Source organism: Haemaphysalis longicornis, unplaced genomic scaffold, assembly GCF_048455015.1.
Source record: "Haemaphysalis longicornis isolate Haplotype H1 unplaced genomic scaffold, Haemaphysalis longicornis Haplotype H1 scaffold_3, whole genome shotgun sequence".
In the NCBI taxonomy this organism is placed as follows: Eukaryota; Metazoa; Arthropoda; class Arachnida; order Ixodida; family Ixodidae; genus Haemaphysalis; species Haemaphysalis longicornis.
Genome location: NW_027526335.1, coordinates 28924263 through 28946332, shown reverse-complemented (window position 1 = coordinate 28946332; position 22070 = coordinate 28924263). Strand labels below are relative to the sequence as shown.

The window sequence follows — 22070 nt, the reverse complement described above, 5'->3', positions numbered from 1 at the left end:
CCAAGAACTTGAAATGCTGGAAGTTTTTTTGGTATAGTACGAGGAGGCCTCAGGAGGATGGACAACTGGATTGATCGGTTTGGAAGGTGCGGAATGGTGACTTCCAGGTCGTACTGCGTGCACTATAATCCACTTGTGCATGCCCAGTTGTCCAACCGTCCAAAGAAATAACGCCGCCTGCAACTCAGCGCGCCGGCTTGGCCCTTGCAAGAGCGCGAGATGGTTTTTAGAAAAAAAAATGTGGGACCTTTGTGCTCATTGAGGCAGCCTGTTTCCCAGGCCCCTGGTGTTAAGGAACACGGGTATGATTTCGAAAACGGTACCTCTTTCCTGGGTAGACCGCCAAACTGCGTGTCGAACGGGTTCTTATTTTGAGGTGCCCAACTGTGAAGAGCAGCTCATATCGCTGGGTGTCGCGTGCGTCCGCCGGTGATTTCGGGTGCGTGTTACGACAAAGGAATACCCGTCGCCATCCCGCGGGAAAATCGCGAAGCACCACCGCGCGCGCGCGCGTGTGTGGCGGCGGCGAGGCAGTTCCTCCAAAAGGGACAAGGTCTCACTCGCCGGACTGGAATGCGCCGCTCTGAGGTCGCGCTGGATGACGGCGGCGTGCGGCGGCGCACGTACACACGCGCGAGGGAGCCGCTGCCCCGGTATTCTTTTCGGGCGCCGGTCTCGTCACCTCCTCCGGTCACGATCAGAACGGAGGGGGGGTACTCGTGGGGCTCCCGTCTCGTGTGTCTGTCGCGCGATGGGTTACGATAGGATTGATTGATCCAGAGTTTGAGCTGAACACAGACTAGACAGGTTGTGTTCTCTGATTTACTATCGCCCAGTGGGTTAAAAGAAGCTCGGTCACGTTGCGCGAAGCGAGCCGTGTACCTTAATCTGCTGCTCGTCGATGGCTGGCGCATGTGACCGTTCTCCAGAGATGACTAACGAGGCGCGCAGGCGACTGGGGAAACGGGGCGGCCCACGCGGTTGACTCAGCCTCCGCTGCCGAGGTCGGTCGGCCCAGTCAGCTGGCGGCTTCCGCATTCCGGCCGTTTCTCAATGAACGGCCGGGTATGGCGCGCGCGTGGCACGACTCGCCGGCCCCGTTTCGCGCTTCCCTGAATGAAGAAGCGGTGACGTGAGTGACGCACGTGGGTTGGCCTGGAGAAGACGCGCGCTCGGGGTAACCGCTTTGCCGCGCGAACACGCTGCGAGTCGTCCCAATTCGGCCCTGCACCGCCGCTACCTGTCTCGAGCAGCGCACTTTCTCCCTGGCAGTGCGGGTTGCGTCACACCGATGCCCGCCGCCTGCGAGCCGTCAGGCCTCGCTTGGCGCGGCTCGGGAAGTCCTTAGCGAGGACTGGATAACGAGGCCCTCGCTCTCCCTGCTTCTTTCTGTCCGGCGTCGCGGGGTCACGTTATCCGCCGCTCAGCTGACGCCGGGGTTCCTTGTGGGAGTAGCTGGCAGCGGGTGCGAACGCTGTGGCGCGATTCAGCGACGTGTGCCCGTCTTGTTCCTCTCGTACGCGAGCCTGGAAGCGGACGCCGTGCTCGGATTGACCGACTGCCCACGCGCGCCTCCTGGAAAAACAAAAGCGCGGGGGGACCTTTCCCGGCCGACACCTTCTTTCGCGGGATCCCAAGTGCGCGCAGTCTAGACGGCGGGCCTCTTCGGGGGCAGAACGGCGCGGCTAAGTTTAGCCACAAAGTAACCATAAGGGCCAGACCGCGAACCCCAGCGGCCGTCTCTCGGTCGCCGGCGGGGAGGGGGAAGACGCCGGCGTGGCTTTGTCGCCGCCAAATTTAGCAGGCCGGGCCCTTTTCTCGTTAGCCAGCTGCCTGCGTTGGGCGCCGATCGAAGTGTTTGGGGGGGGGGGGGGGGGGGGGGGGTTAAGAAGGCTGCCTTCTGTGCCGGACAATGGGACCTGGACGGCTCCTGCGGGGGGGCAGTAGCTTCACCGGCTCACCGCGCGTTCAGGCCGAGCTCTGATGCAATTAATTTCTCATCTTTCATCAGCTGCGTACCGCGGGTTCCGCATTGCGCTGCGCGAGCGAATTGCCATCGCAAGCGAAAGGGAGCACGCGCCGGATGACAGTGCCGCCACCGGGGAACGTGACCACTTCCCGTACAGCTTGCGCGACGCTGTGTGTTTGGGCGAGTGCGAACGGCGCTGCCAGGTTTAGCTTGGCGTTGCGACTAGGCGCAAAGGCTGCCGCCGCGTCGCTTCCCGCGCCAACGCGGCCGCGTGCGTCACCGGCGACGGCGCGACGGCGGCTCAGCTGACGGAACATATGGCGTCGTTCGCTGCTGCCGCTACCGCGCGCAGCCGCTGATTGTTTTGTTCCCCGGCATGCCTCCTCTCTCTCTGCCTCCTCGCACTTCGTCCTTGGTCGGTGCGCCGCCTCCGGCACGACACAGCACCCCCCCAAGTTGCGTCCGCTTGCGCGCGCTGGGCTTCGCCGCATGGCCCGCGAATGCGAAGCCCGCCGAAAATGTTTCGCCGGCTCCTTTGTTATTCTTTTTCCTTCGCTCGGTCGCCTTGTACCGGTGTCGGATGTGACTGCAGCTGTCACTTCGTGCGTCCGCGAGCCGTCCCTGTCTGTCTGCTTCTTTTTGCATTTGGCGGGGGAGTTGACTGGGTTGGTTTGCTATTAAGTTGCCCGCAGTCGAGGCTTGTGCGTTCACCCGGTTGGCTTCCTCGCTAGCGTCTTTTTGCGTGCACTGCCTTGTCTTTTTCTTGGAATCAATTTGTGCAAAAGTTCAGGCTTCTTGTTACTTCGAGAACAATCGTTCCAGTACAGCATGCTGTTGGGCTTGTTGGTACTGCATCTTATAAGTACAGCGGTACCAGGAATGACGCGGCTCGTGGTTTGTACGATAAAACAACGTGCTTTGGATGCGTTCGCAGATTTTTCATCAAAGTCAAATTGAGTTTTATTTACATCGCCAAAAAGAACGATGCGGGTAGGCCCACGCAAAAAGTGAGAAAAAAAAATTCACGCATCTCCACCTTGTTCGGAATACTCCTCGGGAGTGTGATTACCCCGTGCTCTTTTTCGGCGCGATTTAGAATACGGTTTCATTTTCCCCCTCCCCCCTTCGTATTGCGTGGGAAACTTCGTTGAAAGTTGACAAATGTAAAAGAAAACAAGTTTGACAAAGTACAACCATGCAGACACCCACCCACACCATCATCTTCCACAGTCTAGCCTTCGTCCTGTACTGGACACTTAAGAATATGACGGTGAGAGTGAACAAGATGATGAGAATGAATGGAGAAAACAAGCATTGGGAGGACGTTCCAGTCACTAAAAAAAAAAAAGGCGGAGTATGCCAGCACGCGAAAAACTTATTGCTGTGTGGTCTACACGTGCGGATACATGTAAGCGTTGGGCGGACTTTATCCTTGAGACAGTGAAAGTGTTACGCTTACGGTGAAGTTGACGCGAAAATAACAAGCTGGGAAGGTTTGTGGCGCATTTGTGGAGATTGAAGACCAAGATATTCTGTCAAATGCTTTGAGTGCCGACCTGACTGACCTGATGCGGGCGCGCTTGTTTTGCTTTGCAACGATTCTACCGTTTCTTTTTTTTTTTTTTTTTTTTGAAATCAAAGAGCACATTCACCTTGTGACCTTATAATGAGGGTAAGCGACGACTTGCACGTGGCTGCGCGGCTCCTTCTTGTTCGTCGGACACCACGCGCGCCACCGGTGCGGAACGGACCTACTTTGTTCCTGGCCGCACGACGACGACGCGATGCTGATCGCCCACTGCCTGCAGTTGGGCTGAGAAATTGGGCATCAGAAAGGAAAATTTCTACGATAATTGCCAGGGCAGTGCTTTGCTTTTTGAGGCTAGAGCAGGTTGCTTGCGAACAAAGAAGAGCTTTGTGGGGAAGTATTCACAAAATGACGGGGCACGCGTGGTCTGCGAATAAGAAACAGAAACTATGCGGCACATAGTGTTAGAATGCGAGGGTATCCATCCAAATCTACATGAGGAAAATATTCGGCTTCCAGAAGACCTAGGATTTAAGGGTAGCACAGAGGAAGTAACTTCAAGGCTGTCGAGGCGACGAAAAGAAGATTAGAATGCTGGTGGACGAAAAGCAGAGGGGAATATTGCCTAGGACAGTTACCACCTGTAACAGGAAAAAAAGTATTGTGTGCCGAATAAGTTTTTTGAGCCTGCCCTAAGCAGCCCTAGTATTAAACATAGGTTTTTTGTCCTTTTTGGTAAGATGACACGTCATGCTACAAGGGGGGATACCACTATCGATCATCATCATCAACAACGTTATCGACTTCTTGCTTTTCTGCACTTCGTTGATGAATGGCGGCCTGGTTCGGCTGCCAGCCCGTTGAGTCTTCCAGCCTCCGGAGTGCCGTTCTTTGATCTTGCGCAGCCGACCCCCGGCGCTCGCTTGGGCAGAGTCTGCGCGCAGGGAGAAGAGGCGTTGATCCTGTGGTTGTAATAGTCTGGCGGTGATGATGATAATGACGCTGTTCAAAAGTTGAGGGGTATGGGGGCTCTGTGCGGGCCTGTTATTTACACCACCTACCGAAACTGCTCGCGAAACATCGGTGACAGTTTTATCACTGTCAAGCGGCGCCATGAGACGTTCAGGACCTGGTAGAGGGTTTAGACCCGACGACGCGTTTCCGCAGGCAGGGGGGTCGAAGTTGCGGGGCCGCGCTGCTTCTGTGCGCGAATGGCTGCTCCGCCCTCGAGCGGCCTCGTTAAACGGTGAGCCCTGCTTAGCGTCGCATGCGGCCGGGCCGGAATCGGAACTCACGACGAAGCGGCGAGTGTAGCCGCCGCGGCCACCGCGTTTAACAGATGAGGCATTACGCAAGGGGCGCTGCCTTTGCCGCTCCTCGTCGGCCGGCTGGCTCAAAGCCTGCGCCGCCGTCATCACGCCGCTGTCCCGGGTGGGGAGCTTCGGCACTGGAAGAAGTAGGCAGGAGCAGCGAGACTACCGGGCAAGGGGGCCTCCCTTTGCATATCGCGAACCGGTTGGATTAGGGCGCGCGTGACCCCGCGTTCTCTTGCTGGTTCTGTCCTCACCGCGGTGGCATGTCCGCGGAAGAAGAAGCGGCTCGTTCATTTCTGCCGCGTGCCGCAGATATTTGCCGCCGGGCCCCGGGGCGAGCAGTGTGGGAGTCGTTCTCGGGCGAAAGAGGAATGCTCTCCTCGTATCGCCGCCGCCCGCGTCGTGGAACGGCGGAGAAGGCGCGAGGGGCGACTCGGCCGCCGGAACAAACCGGTCCACGGCTTCGACGCCGTCTCCCCTCCCGCCAAAAAAATGCCGCACCACCGCGAGGCAAAGCCGAGGCGGCCCGTTCCCACGCCGTCGCCGGGCCTCCAGGAATTCGGCCCTCTTCTCAATGGATCCGCGCGGGGCCCGATCTGGCGGGGCTCGCGCCCGCGGGCGTGTCTCGAAGGCGGCGTATGGAGCAGTACGCGACGCAGCTAAGACGGGGGCGCCGTGCTTTCTTCCTGCTCTTTACCGCCGTGATTGGCTGTGGTGCGCGCCTGTCGAATACCTTCAGCTGGGGCGGTATTCTCGAGTTTAGTTCCTTTTGCGTCGCTTTCAAAAGTGTCCCTTTTGGCGAGCCCTGATTGGCTAAAAGCAAACAACCGGAAGTGACGTAACCCAAGCGCGGCAAACCTACTGCCAACCTTACTTCATGCTGCCTACGTCCACTTCTTAACCGGAAGTACGTCACGATGAAAGGGACGCAAAAGGGACAGTTACGAGAATACCGCCCCTGGTCTCTTCTACACTGCCGAGAAGAAAAGGAAGGCTGCTGGTCCGTCTTTTGAGACGTGCGCGAATTGTAACCTGCCCGCTACATCGCGTACGTCCGCAGGGGTGGTGAAAGGTGGCACGCGTCTGCTCCGCGAGCGCTCATTAAAATCGAGTTATTTTCGTACCGCTCAGACAAAGAACTGCTAAATAATTTGTTAGGCGGAAACGTTGCGAGTGGGCACCATGACGAGCCCTGAAGTCCAAGAAAACGAAATTATGCAGCCGTGAGAAAAAAGAACGAAAAGTCAAGGGCGAGGAAGGAAAGTAGGATGTGACAGCGAAGCAAAAGCCGCATCAGCGTGCAACGACTGTAACCGCAGTGATGTGTGACGCGTGGTCCACCACACTTCCACCGCTGATAAACGCGCACAGTTATTTCTGGGCGTATTTTAACTTAACGTGTCGCCCCCCAGGGAAGCGTGGTTCACGAATAACCGTCTACGCCCCTTGGGCCAATCTTGGGATCCTCGCTAGCACCAGCGCTTACCGACCGTGCCACGTGGCACGCGCGACTCTCGAAAGGTCGACACCGCGGTGGCCTTGACTTTTGGACCATTCCTCCGCCCGCAGAGCTGCGCGATGTTTGCCTCCGCGAGCTTGGCAGGCTGTGGCGTTCTTCCTTCCCGCGTGGCCCCCAAGTTCAGCGCGCCGAAGCGGGCAGCGAACGCTGCGGAATGTGGCGGCACCACGGCCAATATTTCGACACTACTACCAGTACCAGCGGCGGGGCGATAAAACGATTCCGGAACGCCAGTTACCGCATTTCCCGCCCCCCTCTCTCGTTGCGCTACCGTGCGCTGCTGCCTCTTAAGTCCCCCGCGGGGCTGTCGCGCCATCTGCCGACGCGCAACGGAATTGGCCTCCGATGCGGTCGATTTGAGCCGGGAAGGTTTGGCTTGCAAGAGCGCCGCCGGGCCTGTCGCGACGGGGCCTTGGAACTCCAGTCAGCTAACTATTCCTTCACGAACCACGGACTCAAAAACATCGTGCAGCGATAGGAAAAGCTTTACAAATTCATAGAATTGTCCCTAACGTCTCCTAGTTGCTTCGTTTAAAAATTTATCTCTTCTTCACTGAGATTAAAAATAAACAAGACACGCATATTTGTTTATCTAGTTTTCACTAGATGGTGTTTTCTTTCAAGCAAACATTTGGTTTTTTTGTTCTAGTACAGAAGTGACATCTCTCTACAATAAGCCAGCTGTGCCGTTGCGAACACTAATATGTATTTTTAAAGCCTTTTGTGTTGGTGCACGGTGGTTTTTAAAGGGGCACTGACACAAAAATTTTGCATCTTGTTTTTTTTGTTGCGATAAGTAGCTAGTGACCTACTTATAACCTGTACAAACCTCATTTGCTTCAGCGTGCGACGGTGGTTTAATTAGAGGCATTTTCAACGCGGCCAGTCGCAGTTTCGGTTTCAGCGAGTGCCGCGAAACGATGGATTTTGTGTGAACAAAGCTGACCACGTGACCGTCGGAGGGATATAACAGAGCAGAGCCGCCGTAGCACTGTCGAATCCGCATCGACGGCAGTTTCTGCGAATGCCCACACGTACTGACCTCGTGAGGCGCTTAATTAAAAAGCGACCGTGGATGTGACGCAGGCGCTGCGAGTGCAAATGCTACCGCGGCTAAAGAACGACGCGCGACGCTCGAGACGGTGGGTGGCAAGACACGCGCTGGGAGTAGCCGGCCGGTCTGCCTACAGGTCCGCCTACAGATGTGTTCGGCTTAGCACTGCGGCGGATATTCGAGTGCCGCTCTCGTAAGCGGTGCAGATGACAATTTTTAATGCAACCCGCCATCGCATCATTAACTCCTTTCTCATGTAAGCCACCATGGCCGGGACTTGGGGACAATTTCGTGCAGCGGTAACAAGCTATCACTCGAGCTACCTGCGCCGGCCTGGGCCACTTCGCGGCCGTGGCCGCCGCCTGCACAGCGACCGTGCGGCTAGCTCAGTGGGCTTTTCGTTCCACCGGCGCGTTTTCGCATCCAATGGTAATAAACAGTAATAGAAACAGAGTGCCTGGAATCGCTGTAGAACTTCGGTCGCGGCCAGCTGCCCGATGAGCTGACGAAATCACGGCGCCTCCGCCGCCAACGATCGGGTCGTTCGTTCTCGAGAGCAGAAGCTCCGCCCTCCGGCCCTCCGATTGGAGCGGCGAGCCGGGCGAGCCGGCGAAAAACGCCGGCAGTGTGGAAGCGGCAAACACAAACTCGTGACGTGTTTGGATGTTGTTTATTTACACGATATCCTCGGGATGTCGATTGCGCGTGGTTCTCTGCTGGCTGCTCGGTTGCGTTTCGCACACTTTAAAATTGATTTTAAATATGTTCTAGGCTGTATTCGCCGCTGATATTTTGCAGATGATGTAAATGTGTTCCCACCAATCTATCTCCGAAGTTATCTGGCCTTCAAAATTTTGTGTCAGTGCCCCTTTCAGCCTGGGGGTCATAGTAAATAAAACCCGTAGGAATGTTAGCAGGCGAGTCCCCTCCCCCACCCGCCTCAAATGCCTTTACGTTCCAGGCATCGAGTGACGCCGGTGCGAGGCTTCTCGCTATCTCTCGCACAATGAAACAAATGCCTGGCCATGTGTCAAAGAATTTACGCCATAGCGCCCACCCAGTCTATGCTTTCCATATCGCTTTGATATGAAAGTTCCTCTCTTCCCCTCCTCCCCGTGATGGTGGTTTCCACGCAAAAATTCTGTCGTGACTGTTGTAAACCTCGAAGCTCTAAACAAAGCGTTTATGGCCGCTATTTGAAGGTCAGCAAACAAATCAAACGCGAACACGACATTGGAACGGTTCCGTAATGGCGTAACATTTTATTTTCTCGTCCGTGGTCAACGGATCGTAATGTTTGTTCTCTTTCCGAGAGTTGAGGTTTACGGTTTTTTTTTTCTTCGCGTTTTGTTCCCGGGCGTGACTTTTGTTTCCCACTTTAAGCCCGCTCTCACTTCAAAAACGACCCGCTTCCAGCGTCGCGGAGCCCAGACTGGCGGCGGCCGTCTACTTGGTGCGGGCTCCGTTGGTTCGCGGCGGTCTGGGCATTGCCTCCGCATTGCGCGCGCGGCGGCCACACCTCGGTTGAGCCGCATTCCGCGAGCGTCATCGCCGGCTCCGATTAATCGTGCCCGGTCCAAGGCGTCTTCCAGGAAGTGTTGGAAGACGAAGAACCGGCTCCCTGCGCGCCGTATACCATACTAGCAGTAGCTCCTCTCCTGGGTAGTGCGCGCTTTCGCAAACACGGGTAGTGCTGCTTAACCACGTTAAACCTGCTCTTCCTGGAGGAGGAGGGCGCCGGTATGCAAACCGTTGCGTCCTCCTGCTGCGAGCGGAGAGTGGCTGTCGACCCATTCAGGGACGCTGACGCGACTCTTTTGGCAGCGAGCCCCTTCTTCGGCGCGGTCCTTGACACCTGGGCGGTTTAATCATGACGGCCGTTTACGCCGGAATGCGACGCAGTGTGCGGTGAAGCCCCGTTGTTGGAGGTCTCGCAAGAACTTCGCGCCCCTTAATCCGAACGTCGGTTGGCCGTGGTGTGCGACGCCGTGGCCGTCGCGGCGCTGTCGAGCCTGCCGGTCCGCGTGGCTCGCTCCGAGCACGTGTTCGCCTGGTCTTGTACTCCTCTACTCTTGCTTGCAGTGGGTCACCCAGAACTACGAACCTTATATGCATCGTCATGGCCGCTGGTGCATCTTTTGTTAGCGTACCGTTATTTAGGATCGACAGCAATAAAAGCAACGTGTATAAATGAAACGAATCCTGCTTCAGTGACGTTAGCAGTCGATCATCGCTAGAAAGACAAATTTTTAAGCTATGAATTTTTCCTAGGCTCGAGGCCAGCCCGGTGTAATGCGATATACACGATGATGTTGGACACAAATGAGTTCTGGTGACTGCGTGCCTTTTTAGCTGTTCTTAATTCTTAAAACCACGACGATTTTCTTAATTCCGAGAAGAAAAGTGGCACCCTCCTTCACATGCACGCACGTTCATTCTGTCAAAACAGCGCCACGACGACGTGCGGAGAAAAGGGGAGGGGGGACCAAGGGGATGCGTGTTCAAGACTCATTCGTAGTCCCCGGCTTCCATTCCCGCACCTAATTCACGCAGTTTTCTTTTTCCTTGCTTTTATTATGTTAGCGCCGTCTCTGCGTCACGCCGACGCTGGACGCCGGATTTGCGCGTAATCGAAACGAAAACGTCCGTGTATACGAGTCCAGGTATGGTTTTGGCGGGTTAATACCCCCCTATTTCACAGAAGAAAAAAAGAAGTCGTTCATATCAGTATCGAATTTAGTTGATAGTATATCGACAAGCTAGCAAAACTCGCTGCATTTGTCGGGGGTTCCGCGTAGAGAGTGACCTACACAGGATAACATGAAAGGTGCAAACATACTCGTATACAACTTGAGAATGGCAACGATGATGATTGCTATTGGTTTACCCTTCGTTGCGGGGTGATGACGTGTCATCTTACCAAAAAGGACTAATATAGCTATGTTTTATACTCTTGGTTTAATGCTAGCTTCGCTTAGGGCAGGCACGAAATACTTTTTTTCCTGTTACAGGTGGTAACTGTCCTAGGCAATATTCCCCTCTCTGCTTTTCGTCCACCAGCATTCTAATCTTCTTTTTGTCGCCTCAACAGCCTTCAAGTTAACTTCCTCTGTGCTACCTTTAAGTTCGAGTGCTTCTGGAAGCCGAATATTTCCCTCGTGTAGATTTGGATGGATACCCTCGCATTCTAACACTATGTGCCGCATAGTTTCTGTTTCTTTGCCGCAGACCACGCATACCCCATCATGTGGTGAATACTTCCCCACAAAGCTCTTTGTTCGCAAGCAACCTGCTCTAGCCTCAAAAAGCAAAGCACTGCCCTGGGAATTATCGTAGAAATTTTCCTTTCTGATGTCCAATTGCCTATATGCCTTATCACCGCAGCCGGATGTTACTTCGCGCGGCGCAAGTAGTGCGTTACTGGGAATATTTTGAGCGTGGCACGAGCCGTTTCCGTGATTTTTGGTCTTAATATGCTTATAAACTACTGCAGCGACGACAAGCGAAATACGTGAGAAAAAATTCCCCGTATTTCCTCGAGGGGAAGAATGTGAAAGTGCGAATGCACGAGTTGAATTTGCGCGGTTCGGTAATGTTCGCGAAAGAGAGATCACACACACACACACAACTACAAAGAAAGAAAGATGCATTTATTCACAGACACCTATTTGTGTTGTCGTTGTACTTGATTGCTAGAGCGGATGTCAGCTTTGAAATTTCGTGTCAGTACTCCTTTAAGCAGGTGCATTAGCCCTTCTCACGCCCGATTCTTGGCCAATCCCCCACGTGGGTATGTGCCATGTCAGCGGCCAGGCTGCGCGCGCCCATCTCCACGTGCGCGGACATCGCCGGTGGACGCAGGTTCAGGGTCGCTTAAGAAGTGCATTGCACTTAAAAGGCAGACAACATCACGCATTCATAGCAGTCTCCTTTCAAAACGCGCGCGCCCGTTGACATTCAAGAACGGCAGAATTCCTGGCGCTGAGCAGGCACAAAGACGCAGCGGTTCATCTCAGCGAGACTGTTGCTTAAGGGTCAGTCAACTTTTGTGTGAAACTAGGCTTCTTGGGGCGGGCACACGGTCTGCCGGAGTAGCCGTCCAGATCGACAGCGGCGCGGTCGGAGCCCCTAGGCGCGCGTGTCGTCGTTTCGCTCTCGACGGCATCCGCTTCGAATCGAGGCATCCGGTCCACTGGCTGTTGCCGACTCCCACGCCCCACTTCCGCTCGACGCCACCTCGCCGCCCCAAGAGCCCCGGGCGCGCACATGTGGGCCCGCCGCCGCGAAGGCCGTCTCGTGTCCCTCTACGCGGAGGGAGGGGACGGCCGTCCTGCTCCGGCCTCACTTGGCTGCCGCCACTCACGAGCGTGCAACTCGCGCTTAGACTAGGTGTGGAACTGCAGAATAAAACTGAATGATTTCATTTCCCGTAAAGAAAACTTTACGGATGAAAGTTGGAAGACAGTCGCACGCAACGTGGCTGGCCCGAGAACCCCATACAGCAGCAAAGTAGTGGGCAAACACAAGTGTCTCAGTTATGAAAGAAATAAGAAAGCAATAACTGAAACCAAACCCGATTTTGCAGGTGTCCTGATTGAACAAGCAAAATTTTATTTCCCAGGTGTGACCTAGTGAGATTTCCATTTACCCACCGAGTGAATGAAGCTCCTGCTTTGTCGAAACAGCTTGTGGCCCCGGCAAACTTCATTCTATTGGGCTTCAGCTGGGTGTGTTTTCCGGTGTTGCTGCCCCAAGCCATTTACCGATTTTCGGAAGTTTGAAATTCGGGAGTGCATATTGTGCTGTAGTGTCATTTTTGGTGGGCTCCTTCCCACAAAGAAATGCATTGTGTGAGGAGGTTTAGATTGCAGTACGGAAATGAGAGCTTTGCCCCTCTAGTGCCATTTCACTGTGTCTGTGTCGTATTCGAATGAAGAACAAATGGGCTTGGCTGCTACTTATAACTCCTCCTCATCCTTCTACATTTCAGCTTCCTGTCTCTTTTTCTGCTCATTTACTTCTTCTCTGCCATGTAAATCCTAATAGGAGGAGATCTCATCCACTGTGTCTCCCTCCCCTCTCTCTGACTGGACTCATTTTCAAACACTGGTGATGGTGTTGTTTGTGCTTGGCCGTGCATGCAAGTGCTGATCTGCTGTTCCCCTTGTTGTCGCTGTGCAGGCGGCCATTCTGCAGCACACGGCCGAGTACATATACCAGCTTGAGCAGGAGAAGACACGCCTGCTCTCCCAGAACAGCCAGCTCAAGCGGCTGCTCAACTGCCAGATGAGCCAAGACAGCGATGGAGGATCCTCCTCGGACTCGCCCCTGCCCAAGCGCAAGAAGGCCGACAGCTGTGAGTCCCCCCACTCCTCTCTCTTTTTGGCTTCCTCTCGCCTCCTTGGATGTCCAGATCCTCAAAAAAATCGGCACTCTAATACCACTGTTTTGGGTGACTGCTAGTGACCCTTAGGCAACTGTAGGAGCGGGACATCCATACCTGCTATTCCCTGATATACGAGGTGTCCCTTAGCACCCCATATATCACGGACCATGGAAATATGTATGAGAGTGAATATGGGTTGCATTTGACACGGATTGTGGGACTGTTCATTGGAAGAGGCTTTTATTAGTTTTGTCGTTGCTTTGTGCCAAAGGTGTGCTGTGGGGAGTAGTGTAGTGTTGTTTCAGTTAGGTACGCGCAGTGCGAACATAGCATCTGCGCAGGTCTGAGCTCTCAGTGGAGTACGTTCATTTCTGGACTGTTTGGTGGCCTTGTTCTTGTAACACGTGCTGCTGCGGTCTGTGTGAAAGAGACTCGCCAACTTTAGCCCCCTTCCTTCTTCTTCACCTGCCACTGCTTCCTGTCTATCGACCAAAGGGAGGGCTATACTGATCTCTCTGGGATGTTGTGAAGCTTCCTTATCCATTTGCTAGTGCTACAACTCTCGGCACACCTCTCACTGCAGTGCAAGTGAAATTTGTCTGTTAATTTCTCAATTGGGCTTAATTAAAATGTGTGTTTCTTGTTGTTGCTGCTGCTGCTTTTACAGAGTTAACTAACTCGATGCTCTGTCACTTCTTGCTGCAGTGGATGACGAGGGAATCGCTGGCATGAGCCCCCAGGACCAGGAGACCAAGGATGAGGTGCTGCGCGAACTGATGGACCTACGAATGCAGCTTGAGCGCGAGCGAAGGCTGCGCATGATCCTCGAGGAGCAGGCACGGGGCATGGAGGCACAGGCCTACGCTGACCGCATCTTGGAGGCACCGCCCGCAAAGGAGATCAAGAAAGAGGTGGGCAAATGGGGAACTTTGTCGCTCTGAAGGCAGCCTAGGCGATGAGGGACTGATGTTTGGTTCGAGCGGTGATCGAACTGTACCGGTAGAGCCATTTTGCAACATTTCCGCTTGTTTGCAACTTGGTGCACACAAACAAGGTTTAGGTGTGCCACCTGTGTCAAAGTGCAATGACAACCAGAAGGCGTTAGATTTTTTCTTTGGATAGATTTGTTGCTTGGCTGGCAGCGTTCTCAAAACGTGAATTGGAATGGCACCAGTGTTCCCTTCATATTTCTGCACATGTCTGCAAAGCAGAGGAACTTTTCACTCTGCTTCGACAGCGCTGATAAAGACAGCACCTTTCTGTTATTGTGAACATTGCCTGCTCAGCGGAGGAACTTGAGTATAATGAATGTAAATTGTTTCCTTAATACATGCACATGTAGTGGTAGTCGAAGAACATTTGAGAAACGCCGTGATGCTGGGCTAATTCTCATGGTAGCATTATTGGCCTTGGTTTCACTATAAGCCAGATGGGCCGAGTTATCTGACGGCCAATTTCGTTATTTGAACTTGCTCTTTGATAAGGTGCTTTCATCAACAGATGAAGCTGAAATGACCTTAGCGACAAACAAAATTACTTGTGGCAAGGCGCAGACACGAAAACTGAAACTTACGTTGGGTCATTAAGTGCTTGACACCACTCCTGCACAAATTAGTCACTTCTGCGTTGATTCCAAATCACCAGTTTTTTTTTTTTTCGCATGCTTTTTGTATACTGCCTTTCCAGATGAGCACAACATGGCTCATTCAGGCTACAGAGGAGGCCTGTGCTTCACTGCCCGTGTAGTTTGATTGTTCCTTGGTCATTTCGACTCACACTGTCAATGATTGCACCATTAGTAGAAATATTTAAAAAGTAATAGCAGTTTTCTTACACATATGCCTCTTCAACTGCTGTACTGACCATTCCCTCCTCTAGATGGTTGAGTTCTTTCGCATAGGAGCTTGCTGTGCTGTGCAAGTATGCTTCGTTGGCATAACGGACAAGAATTGTGTGTATTTCATGCTGGCTCTGTGTTTTCATACAAGGAGTAGTTGATCTCTCAGGGTTAAGGGGGAAAGGGAGTGCTGTACAAAGATTAAGAACAAGACAGGAGGTGAAACTGTGCTTCCTGGGGGCCAGATAACATCACAAGTGCTTGGCCAAGGTTAAGCTGGCAACGTAGTCATGTGAGAAGAAACTGTGTGGTCGCCGCGATCAGCTTTTCACTCCGCAGCCACGGAATGAATTGTGGCCGCTATCAGTTTGTCCATCAGGTGCAGCTGCCCTCTCCTTTGCCATCACAGCTACCAAGCGTTGTAGTCCGCATTGTTTTGTTGTGGATTTATCTGGTCGCATGCCTGTGCTTGCTGCGATAGGCTGTTTCGCCTCCCATATGTGTTCTTGCTCCGTGGTGCAATGTGGCGCATTGAGTGCTTGAACCGCCGTGCCTTGTTCTTGCCTCAGGAGGGCAGCGACGAGGCCGATCCGGCCCCTGTTGCCCACCCGCCCGTGGAGCAGCGGGCCCTGGCAGCCTCCCCGTTCTCCCCGCTGCCTCCTCCCCTGGCGCAAGCGGCCCCACCGTCCGCCCTGCCAGCGGGCAGCACCAGTCCGCCGAGGGCGCACCCGCAGCCGGTCGAGCCGCCGCCCAGCCTGGCCGCCGACCTGCCGCAAGACCTGAGCACCCACTCCATGCAGCCTGCTGCTGCGGCGGCGGTGGCCGCACCACCGACCCGCGAAGAGGCCCCCCTGCACACGTCGTCCCCCTGCACATCACCCTACCACGCCAGCACCTCCCGCCAGAACCTGGAGACCATTGTGGAGGCCATCCGCCACCTGGAAGGGGACCACCTGTTCCGGGACGACGAGCCCCACGGCGACGCGGGCGTGCTACGCAGCAGCTTGAACGTTGTGGTGGTGCACGAGCCGGTGTTGCGCCAGCAGGTGATTCAGTGCGGCTCGGCGACACGCCGGCCCGGGGTCATTGTGGCCAACCACTCTTAACGCACCCCCCTGCTGGCGTAAGGGAAGCCCCGTTCACCCTCTCTCGCTCTTCTGCGCTATACCGCTGCTCGGCCGAAATGGGATCGGGATCGGGGGGGAACAACAACGCGCGCAAACCTGCAGAGAAGCGCCACTGAGGGCGCGCTACACACACACACACACACACGCGCACACGGCCACACAGACAGCGACCACACTGATACGTATACATGCGCAAATGATAGACGCGTGTGTGGGCACAGGGACCTTGGAAGGGCGCGTCGAGACACTCTTGAGAAGGTGCATTCCAATTTGGTGAGGCGGTGGACTGAGCAGCCAGAAATTGTGTTAGGCAAGGCTCTTGTTGCTGCCCTGTTCGTCCCCTCCACCTGTGTTTGCCCGTTTTGCGAATGGTTTCCACTCACATGTTTGTGTGTGTGTGTGCTGCTTCTAACCCCCCTTTTCTGCATTTCTTTATTTGCCGCCTTCAGATTGTGTCGCGAGTGCAGAGCGTGCTGCTACAGCTGTTCTGATTGGTGTTTGAGCACTCTGTACTCTGAAAACGATCGCAACGTTATAATTGTGAATGCTTTAAAATGGTACAATATAATGACCAATCGTGTTATGTTTATTGGTCCTGATGTATTCGAATTCTGTCGTAGAACTTTCCAGGCGTTGAAGCTGCCCTGTTATTGTGCTGGGTGCAAAATTTGTTGGCGGGTGCAAACACCGTCCACACGCATTTTCATTGAAGCTTCTCTGTGTTTTTTTCCTCACCTGGCTGCCTGTGTCGGTTGTGCCCCCAGTGCCCTTTCCCGTTGGTGCACGTGTTTTGGTTCTCAAGCTGCCAGTATTGACCTGGTAACAGATCGTGTCGAGCACAATTTTTGGATGGCGCAGTAGTGCGCTTACTTGAACACACGTCAGGATCTAAGTAGTGTGGGGAAGAAAAGGGGGACAGAGGGAAGTTTGTGGAGCGACGAAAAGGCAAGGGAAGACGGCGAGAGCAGAAGCAAAGCGGGAAGGCGGAACACGCTTCAGTTTAGTCTGTAATATAAGGGGGGAGAGAGATTCTTGGGGGCTGTACAGTGTAAGAAATCGTGCAAACTTAGTGCAATGGTCTGTGGGTGGTTCCTTTGGGAAGAGAAAGCGAGCGAGAGAGAGCAGGAGTTAAATTTTTTCATAATGAAGCGAGTTTTACAGTATACAGATACTATATATATATAGTATACATGCATTACGACGCACTTGTCTGTACACACATGGCCATGCGAGCAGAGTGGAAGCGTGGCTCTCACTCATTGTCCTATAGAAGAGCAGGTCCTTGTGAGATGCCCTCCCCTTTGTTCTTGTCCGAATCTGCGCTCTTAAACGAGATGTTTGTGAAAGTGTTCACGGGTTGGCGACAGCGTGGGGCGGAAATGTTCTCGCATTTGCGTGTTTCCTGCTCTGCGCCCTCCCTTCTGGCATATTCATTCAAGCTGGCACTGTGCATAGCCCATACTCGGCCTCTTCCAAGGAGAGCAGCGGTGTGTCTGTGTGTCGTTCCCCCTTCTCGTTACTGAGGCGCTTTTGTAATCAGCTACGTGTGTAGTTGTGCGTGGCGCTGTGTCACCACTGTTAATATTTAAGACATGTCACATCTGTCTTCTTTTCTTTTTTCTTCTTCTGTCATTTCCTGCGTTTGTTCCGTCTTCTTCGCCTTTCTCGTTTCCTTTTTATATATGTGTCTGTACATGTACGCATCTTCCTCCCCTTCTACGAATCTCAGCGGACGTCATCTCCGGAAGGTAGCATTCATCTCTTCAGCATTGGGCGGCTCATTCCTTGATGCATTTGCGTTCACTGTCGCCTGCACGTGTGTGCAGGTCACATGCACACACACACACACCACCCACACACACACAGGCACGTAACATTTGCACGAACAGACACAGCAACCGAGCCGCGTACTTGGTACACACTTTCATTCGACGGGGACGGCCAGAGGGAGAGTCTGTGAATTTTACGGGTACTGCATTTTTCCCCCCCCGTTCGTGTGTTGTTTTCTCTCTCGTTCTTCCTTCACAGTCGAGATTTCTTACCTCAATGCAAATCTAGGATATCACAGACTGCTTTTTCAGGCCACCACCTAGATCTTTTAGTGAAAACATTGTTTCGTTCCAGGCGTCTCCTATGTTGTCGTACATGTGGCATTCGGCAGCGTTCTTCAACCTTTGCTCTCTCTCTCCTTTTTGTTCTCTTTGGTTTATTTTATTACGTGCAGTTGCTAGGGTCCCGCAGCGGTTGCACTGCGCGTTCTGAAATTTTTCCACTCGCGGCATTACAATGTTTCCCCCTGACCCCCCCCCCCCCCCCCTGTTCAAGCCCCCCAACCCATTTTTGTTCCCCCTTTTAGCACATGATTTTTGTCGGTTTTCCTGTTGCGTGTGTGCGTGTGTAGATGAGAGAGAGAGAGCGAGAGCTATAATAACCAGGTGGGTACATTCACAACATTCACTCATGTCATAGACGTGTACGCCCATCCTAATTTATATCTCATATCCACCGCTGCCACACCAAACAATTCTGGCCGGGTTCGTGTGCGCCGGAGTCCTCTGTGCATCGTTCATTATTACAACATAGCGACATTGCATCTAAGTTGAGATGGCGACAGGGGGAGTTTTTTATACGCTAGGGTGGAGGGCAGAGGATGGAAAAAAAGACGTCTACACCACCTTCTCTTTTTTTCTCTCCCATTCTGCGAGTCCTCTAGGAGCACTTTGTTTTTGCCGGACAGAGAGAAAGAGAACTGTAGCCGCCATGCCAAGTGTTGTCTGTTAGTTTACCCCTCTCGTCTCTTCGCTCATTAAACTATTGCTTGGGTCTGTCTGTCAGCCCTGTTTTGTGTTCTTTTTTGCCATTGTTGCCATCGGTTGTAAATTCATAGTTGATTTGTTTGTTCCCCAGAATGTTTGATTTGATGTGTGGTTTTGTACTGTTCATTCCCCTTTTCTTCTGAGGCATTTGGAAGGAACCATTTGTACATAAGTTCATCGCCTTCATTTATGGTTTTTTCGTTTGTTTGCAGTTCACGTTTGTTTCGTCTTACCTTTTTGTGGATGTCTATTATAACTTTCACTGGTTCACTGGTGTAGTAGTGAAGGTTCTTGCTGGGAAATTTTGGGGAAAGGCCCTCAAGTTTTCTTTTTCTCGTGTTTATGGAACCAAAATGCTGTTCCTTTAATTTTTTTTATTTTGCTTTAAGGGTGTATTGGCTTTCACTTTTTGGTGTGCAGAAAAGAACACCTGGAGTTCAGTATGGTTTGTTTTGTTACCTGTATCTTTCTCGCATTGGTGCATTTTGTTTTTTGTTCAAAAAATTTTTAAAACCATGTGTTATGAAAATGATTTTAATACTTAGCTATTTTTAGTGCGACTCTTGTGTAACCGCTAAAATGTGGTCTAATTGAGTGGACAAACTAATTGACAGATGACAAAAAAACAGAGCTGTATAATATAAGAGGACCTCTAAATTTGATCAAATTAGGTGACAAGAGTCGATTTTTTTGTTTTTTCGTATTTTATAAAAATCTCCCTCCTAGTGGTGGAATTGTTGAAGTTTTACAAAAACCCTGTGTTCAGCTCTGTTGGGTCTGCAACAGCCGTTTCCTGTATCTTGTCTCCAAGTGTTGTTCCTAGCTTTTTGTGTAATAAATGTTTGTCAAGTACGGATAACATGCCTTGGGAGTTTTATTTGGCCAAGCACATCGGAGCAGTGTATCCTCTGTGATGCTTGGTAGTATCAGACGGGTTTCTTGGTTGCAGTGGAAAGTCTGCAGGTAAGCTGTGTTGCCAAGTGTAGGCGATGTACATGAAGGAATGATAACGGGGTTCGACACATACAAGGCGACCGACAGGGTGGATTTGTTGAGAGAACCGCAAGAAAAAGCTGACCTCCAAACGAAATTTTTTTTGGAAGGACAGGTTTAAAAAATATTGCACACAGATGCTTTAGTGCACATGTCTGAACAAGTCCCAGAAACCGAAAGTGAAGACCAAGAAACCTGCGAAAATCACATCTCCAGCAATTCCAGGAAACTTACCTCTTTTGAACCTGTGGCTGCCCTTGGTTGGCATTGCCACTGCAGCACCCACATAAAGTGGTTTTGCTACCGTATCGTCAGTACAAGGTGTAGAATTGGAACTTTGGGGGTTTGAGGAGAGTTGTTGCTAGCACCTCTAGGCTGCCCTGAATGGCTGTGAATTCTGCCAGCACAGATGGCAGGGTGCGGGGTGTATGATAAAAAAAAGTCTGAGTGGCATCTTGGTGGGTGGGGCATTGCTCAACTGTAGTCAAAACGCTGCTGTAGCCTCAGCGTCCAGAAAAGCCTGCAACCCTCCGGGATGTTCGAAGATGACGTTGAGTGAGTGGCTTTTCAGTCACGTGGTGATACAGCCTTGTTGCAGGGCACGGTAGGCAGGTGGATAGCAGTTGGCTCAAGCTTGCTGCCTCGGTGAAAAAAGAAACAAGTTTGTGCATGGGCTGGAGCAACGTCGGTGACTCGGTTCATGCTGTGCTTTGAGGTACACTTCAGCCTTAAGGGATGGCGTTATTCAAGGGAGGAAGGGATTGCGTGGATTTCGGCCTTGTTAACTGTTCCAAGTCAGCCCACCCCTGCCTGGGTCGCGCGCTGGAATTGAGCCTGGTAGCCAAGTCGTGGCTGAAGTATCGACCGCACCAAGAGACTTGGAGTAGGCGCCAGCCGGCTTTTGTGGGATGCGTCGGTTCAGGTGAAGCATCTGTCCTGCTTGCTGGCAGCTGCAGGTGCAATATGGTCTGCCTTCAGAGGTTAAGGTGCCAATGGAGGCGAGCGAGTGGAATGAGCTTTGCAGAGTGCTGATCAAGTGGGGATGGGATCGGCCACAAAGTTCAACAGAAAATCCAACAGCAGATTGACAGAAGGTCCAATTGGGCTTTCGGTTTCACATTCTTAAAAATTTCTAAGCATTCCTTGAAATATTTTAATTTAGAGTGTAACTCCAGCATCAATTTCTACGTGTGGGTCGAGGCGTGTTGAAGGCACACGACTTGACGAGGCAAGTCCGGGTGGACAGTCCGCACTGTAATGTTGTTAACGTACACAAGAAAGTGTACCTTCGGTATGGAGCTAAGATTCCAGGCAAGCAGCATCATTATAAAATTGAGGCGACAGTTTCATGTGGCCCGCTCTGGAGAAATTTGGCATTGTAGGCTTGACTTCGATTGTACCAAAGATCGCATTGGCTGATGTGTCAACCTACCCACCCACAACTATCGTCCTACTGGCTTCAAATGCGGGTGTGCGCTAACCTGACATCCCTGCTAGGTGTGATGCGTAATGTAACTGTGAATGCAGATCTGCGGCATCCTGACGTTTGTGACGGCCCAACATTAGGCCATATGTTACGCTTTGAGGTGTAACATCATCTGATACATGGGGTTAATGAATAACGAGTCTGACGTAGCTTGGCGCATCATTGGCCTCAGCAGTGAGGTCAACACACCCACTCAGGTGGATTTGAATGTGCTGATGACAGCTGCCATCAGTGGCTCACAGCTGATTTCACCAATTTCCATCTGGCTGCAATGGTAACTCCACCCACAGTTCTCCCATGCCTACTTGAGGTGACCGAGAAGTAAAGCTATCACCCGTGACGTGTTTAGGGAATCTTGAGTGTCTCTCTCTCAATTTTTCAAATAATGTATAATAATATGGCCGATATATTATAACACTATATCAGTTTTATTCTCTTCAGAAACCCATGTATTTGAATCTGCAGAGTTGCTGAGAGTATCCATATGTGTTGCGACTCAAACTGTCGACTATCTATTTATAGGAAAGGCGATACCATTGCTAAAGATTATAATCCTTTAGCAGTCAAACCAGGTAACATTGGTATCAACGTGCATGTATTCAAACACAACATACAGCATTTTTCTCAGGACCATAGAGACGGGGCAGATGGACGGGTGGCGCCACCACTTGGCACTCCCCTCGTTACTGGAATGGGTTGGCACATTGTACTACGCAGCCTTCCGTCGTTTTCGGCATGTTTGCTTCATTGCTTTAAGTGTTTAGGTGGCAGTGTGAGCAGATATGTGCGGTGAAACTAGGCAGAGACGTTGCATTCTTAGATGAACGAACGGCTTCTAAGGTTGAGTATGGGCCCCAGCGACATGAGCGCTTTTTGCAGCGCTGTACGCCTGGCTCCATCCAATTTGAGTGCGAATAAAACTACTAGTATTAGTATTCATTTCTACAAGTTGAAGGAATTTTCACTGGCTTCAGCCACTACGGTTTCCAAACCAGCCTTAACGGTAAGATACTTTGATACGCGTGCTTTCAAGAGTAAGGCA

The 22070-nt window shown here is 52.2% G+C and overlaps 1 protein-coding gene across 2 annotated transcripts in view; it reads left to right on the top strand.

Annotated features, from left to right (window-relative positions):
- Positions 1 to 19408, top strand: part of Crp (transcription factor cropped) — a 73585-nt gene extending 54177 nt beyond the window's left edge. For both annotated transcript variants that reach the window (XM_077702758.1, XM_077702757.1), the window contains exons 3-5: positions 12565 to 12739; positions 13475 to 13680; positions 15176 to 19408. In XM_077702758.1, the coding sequence (XP_077558884.1) occupies positions 12565 to 12739; positions 13475 to 13680; positions 15176 to 15712 (918 nt within the window). In that variant the 3' untranslated portion in view covers positions 15713 to 19408. The remainder of the gene's footprint in view (positions 1 to 12564; positions 12740 to 13474; positions 13681 to 15175) is intronic.
- Positions 19409 to 22070: the final 2662 nt, after the last annotated feature.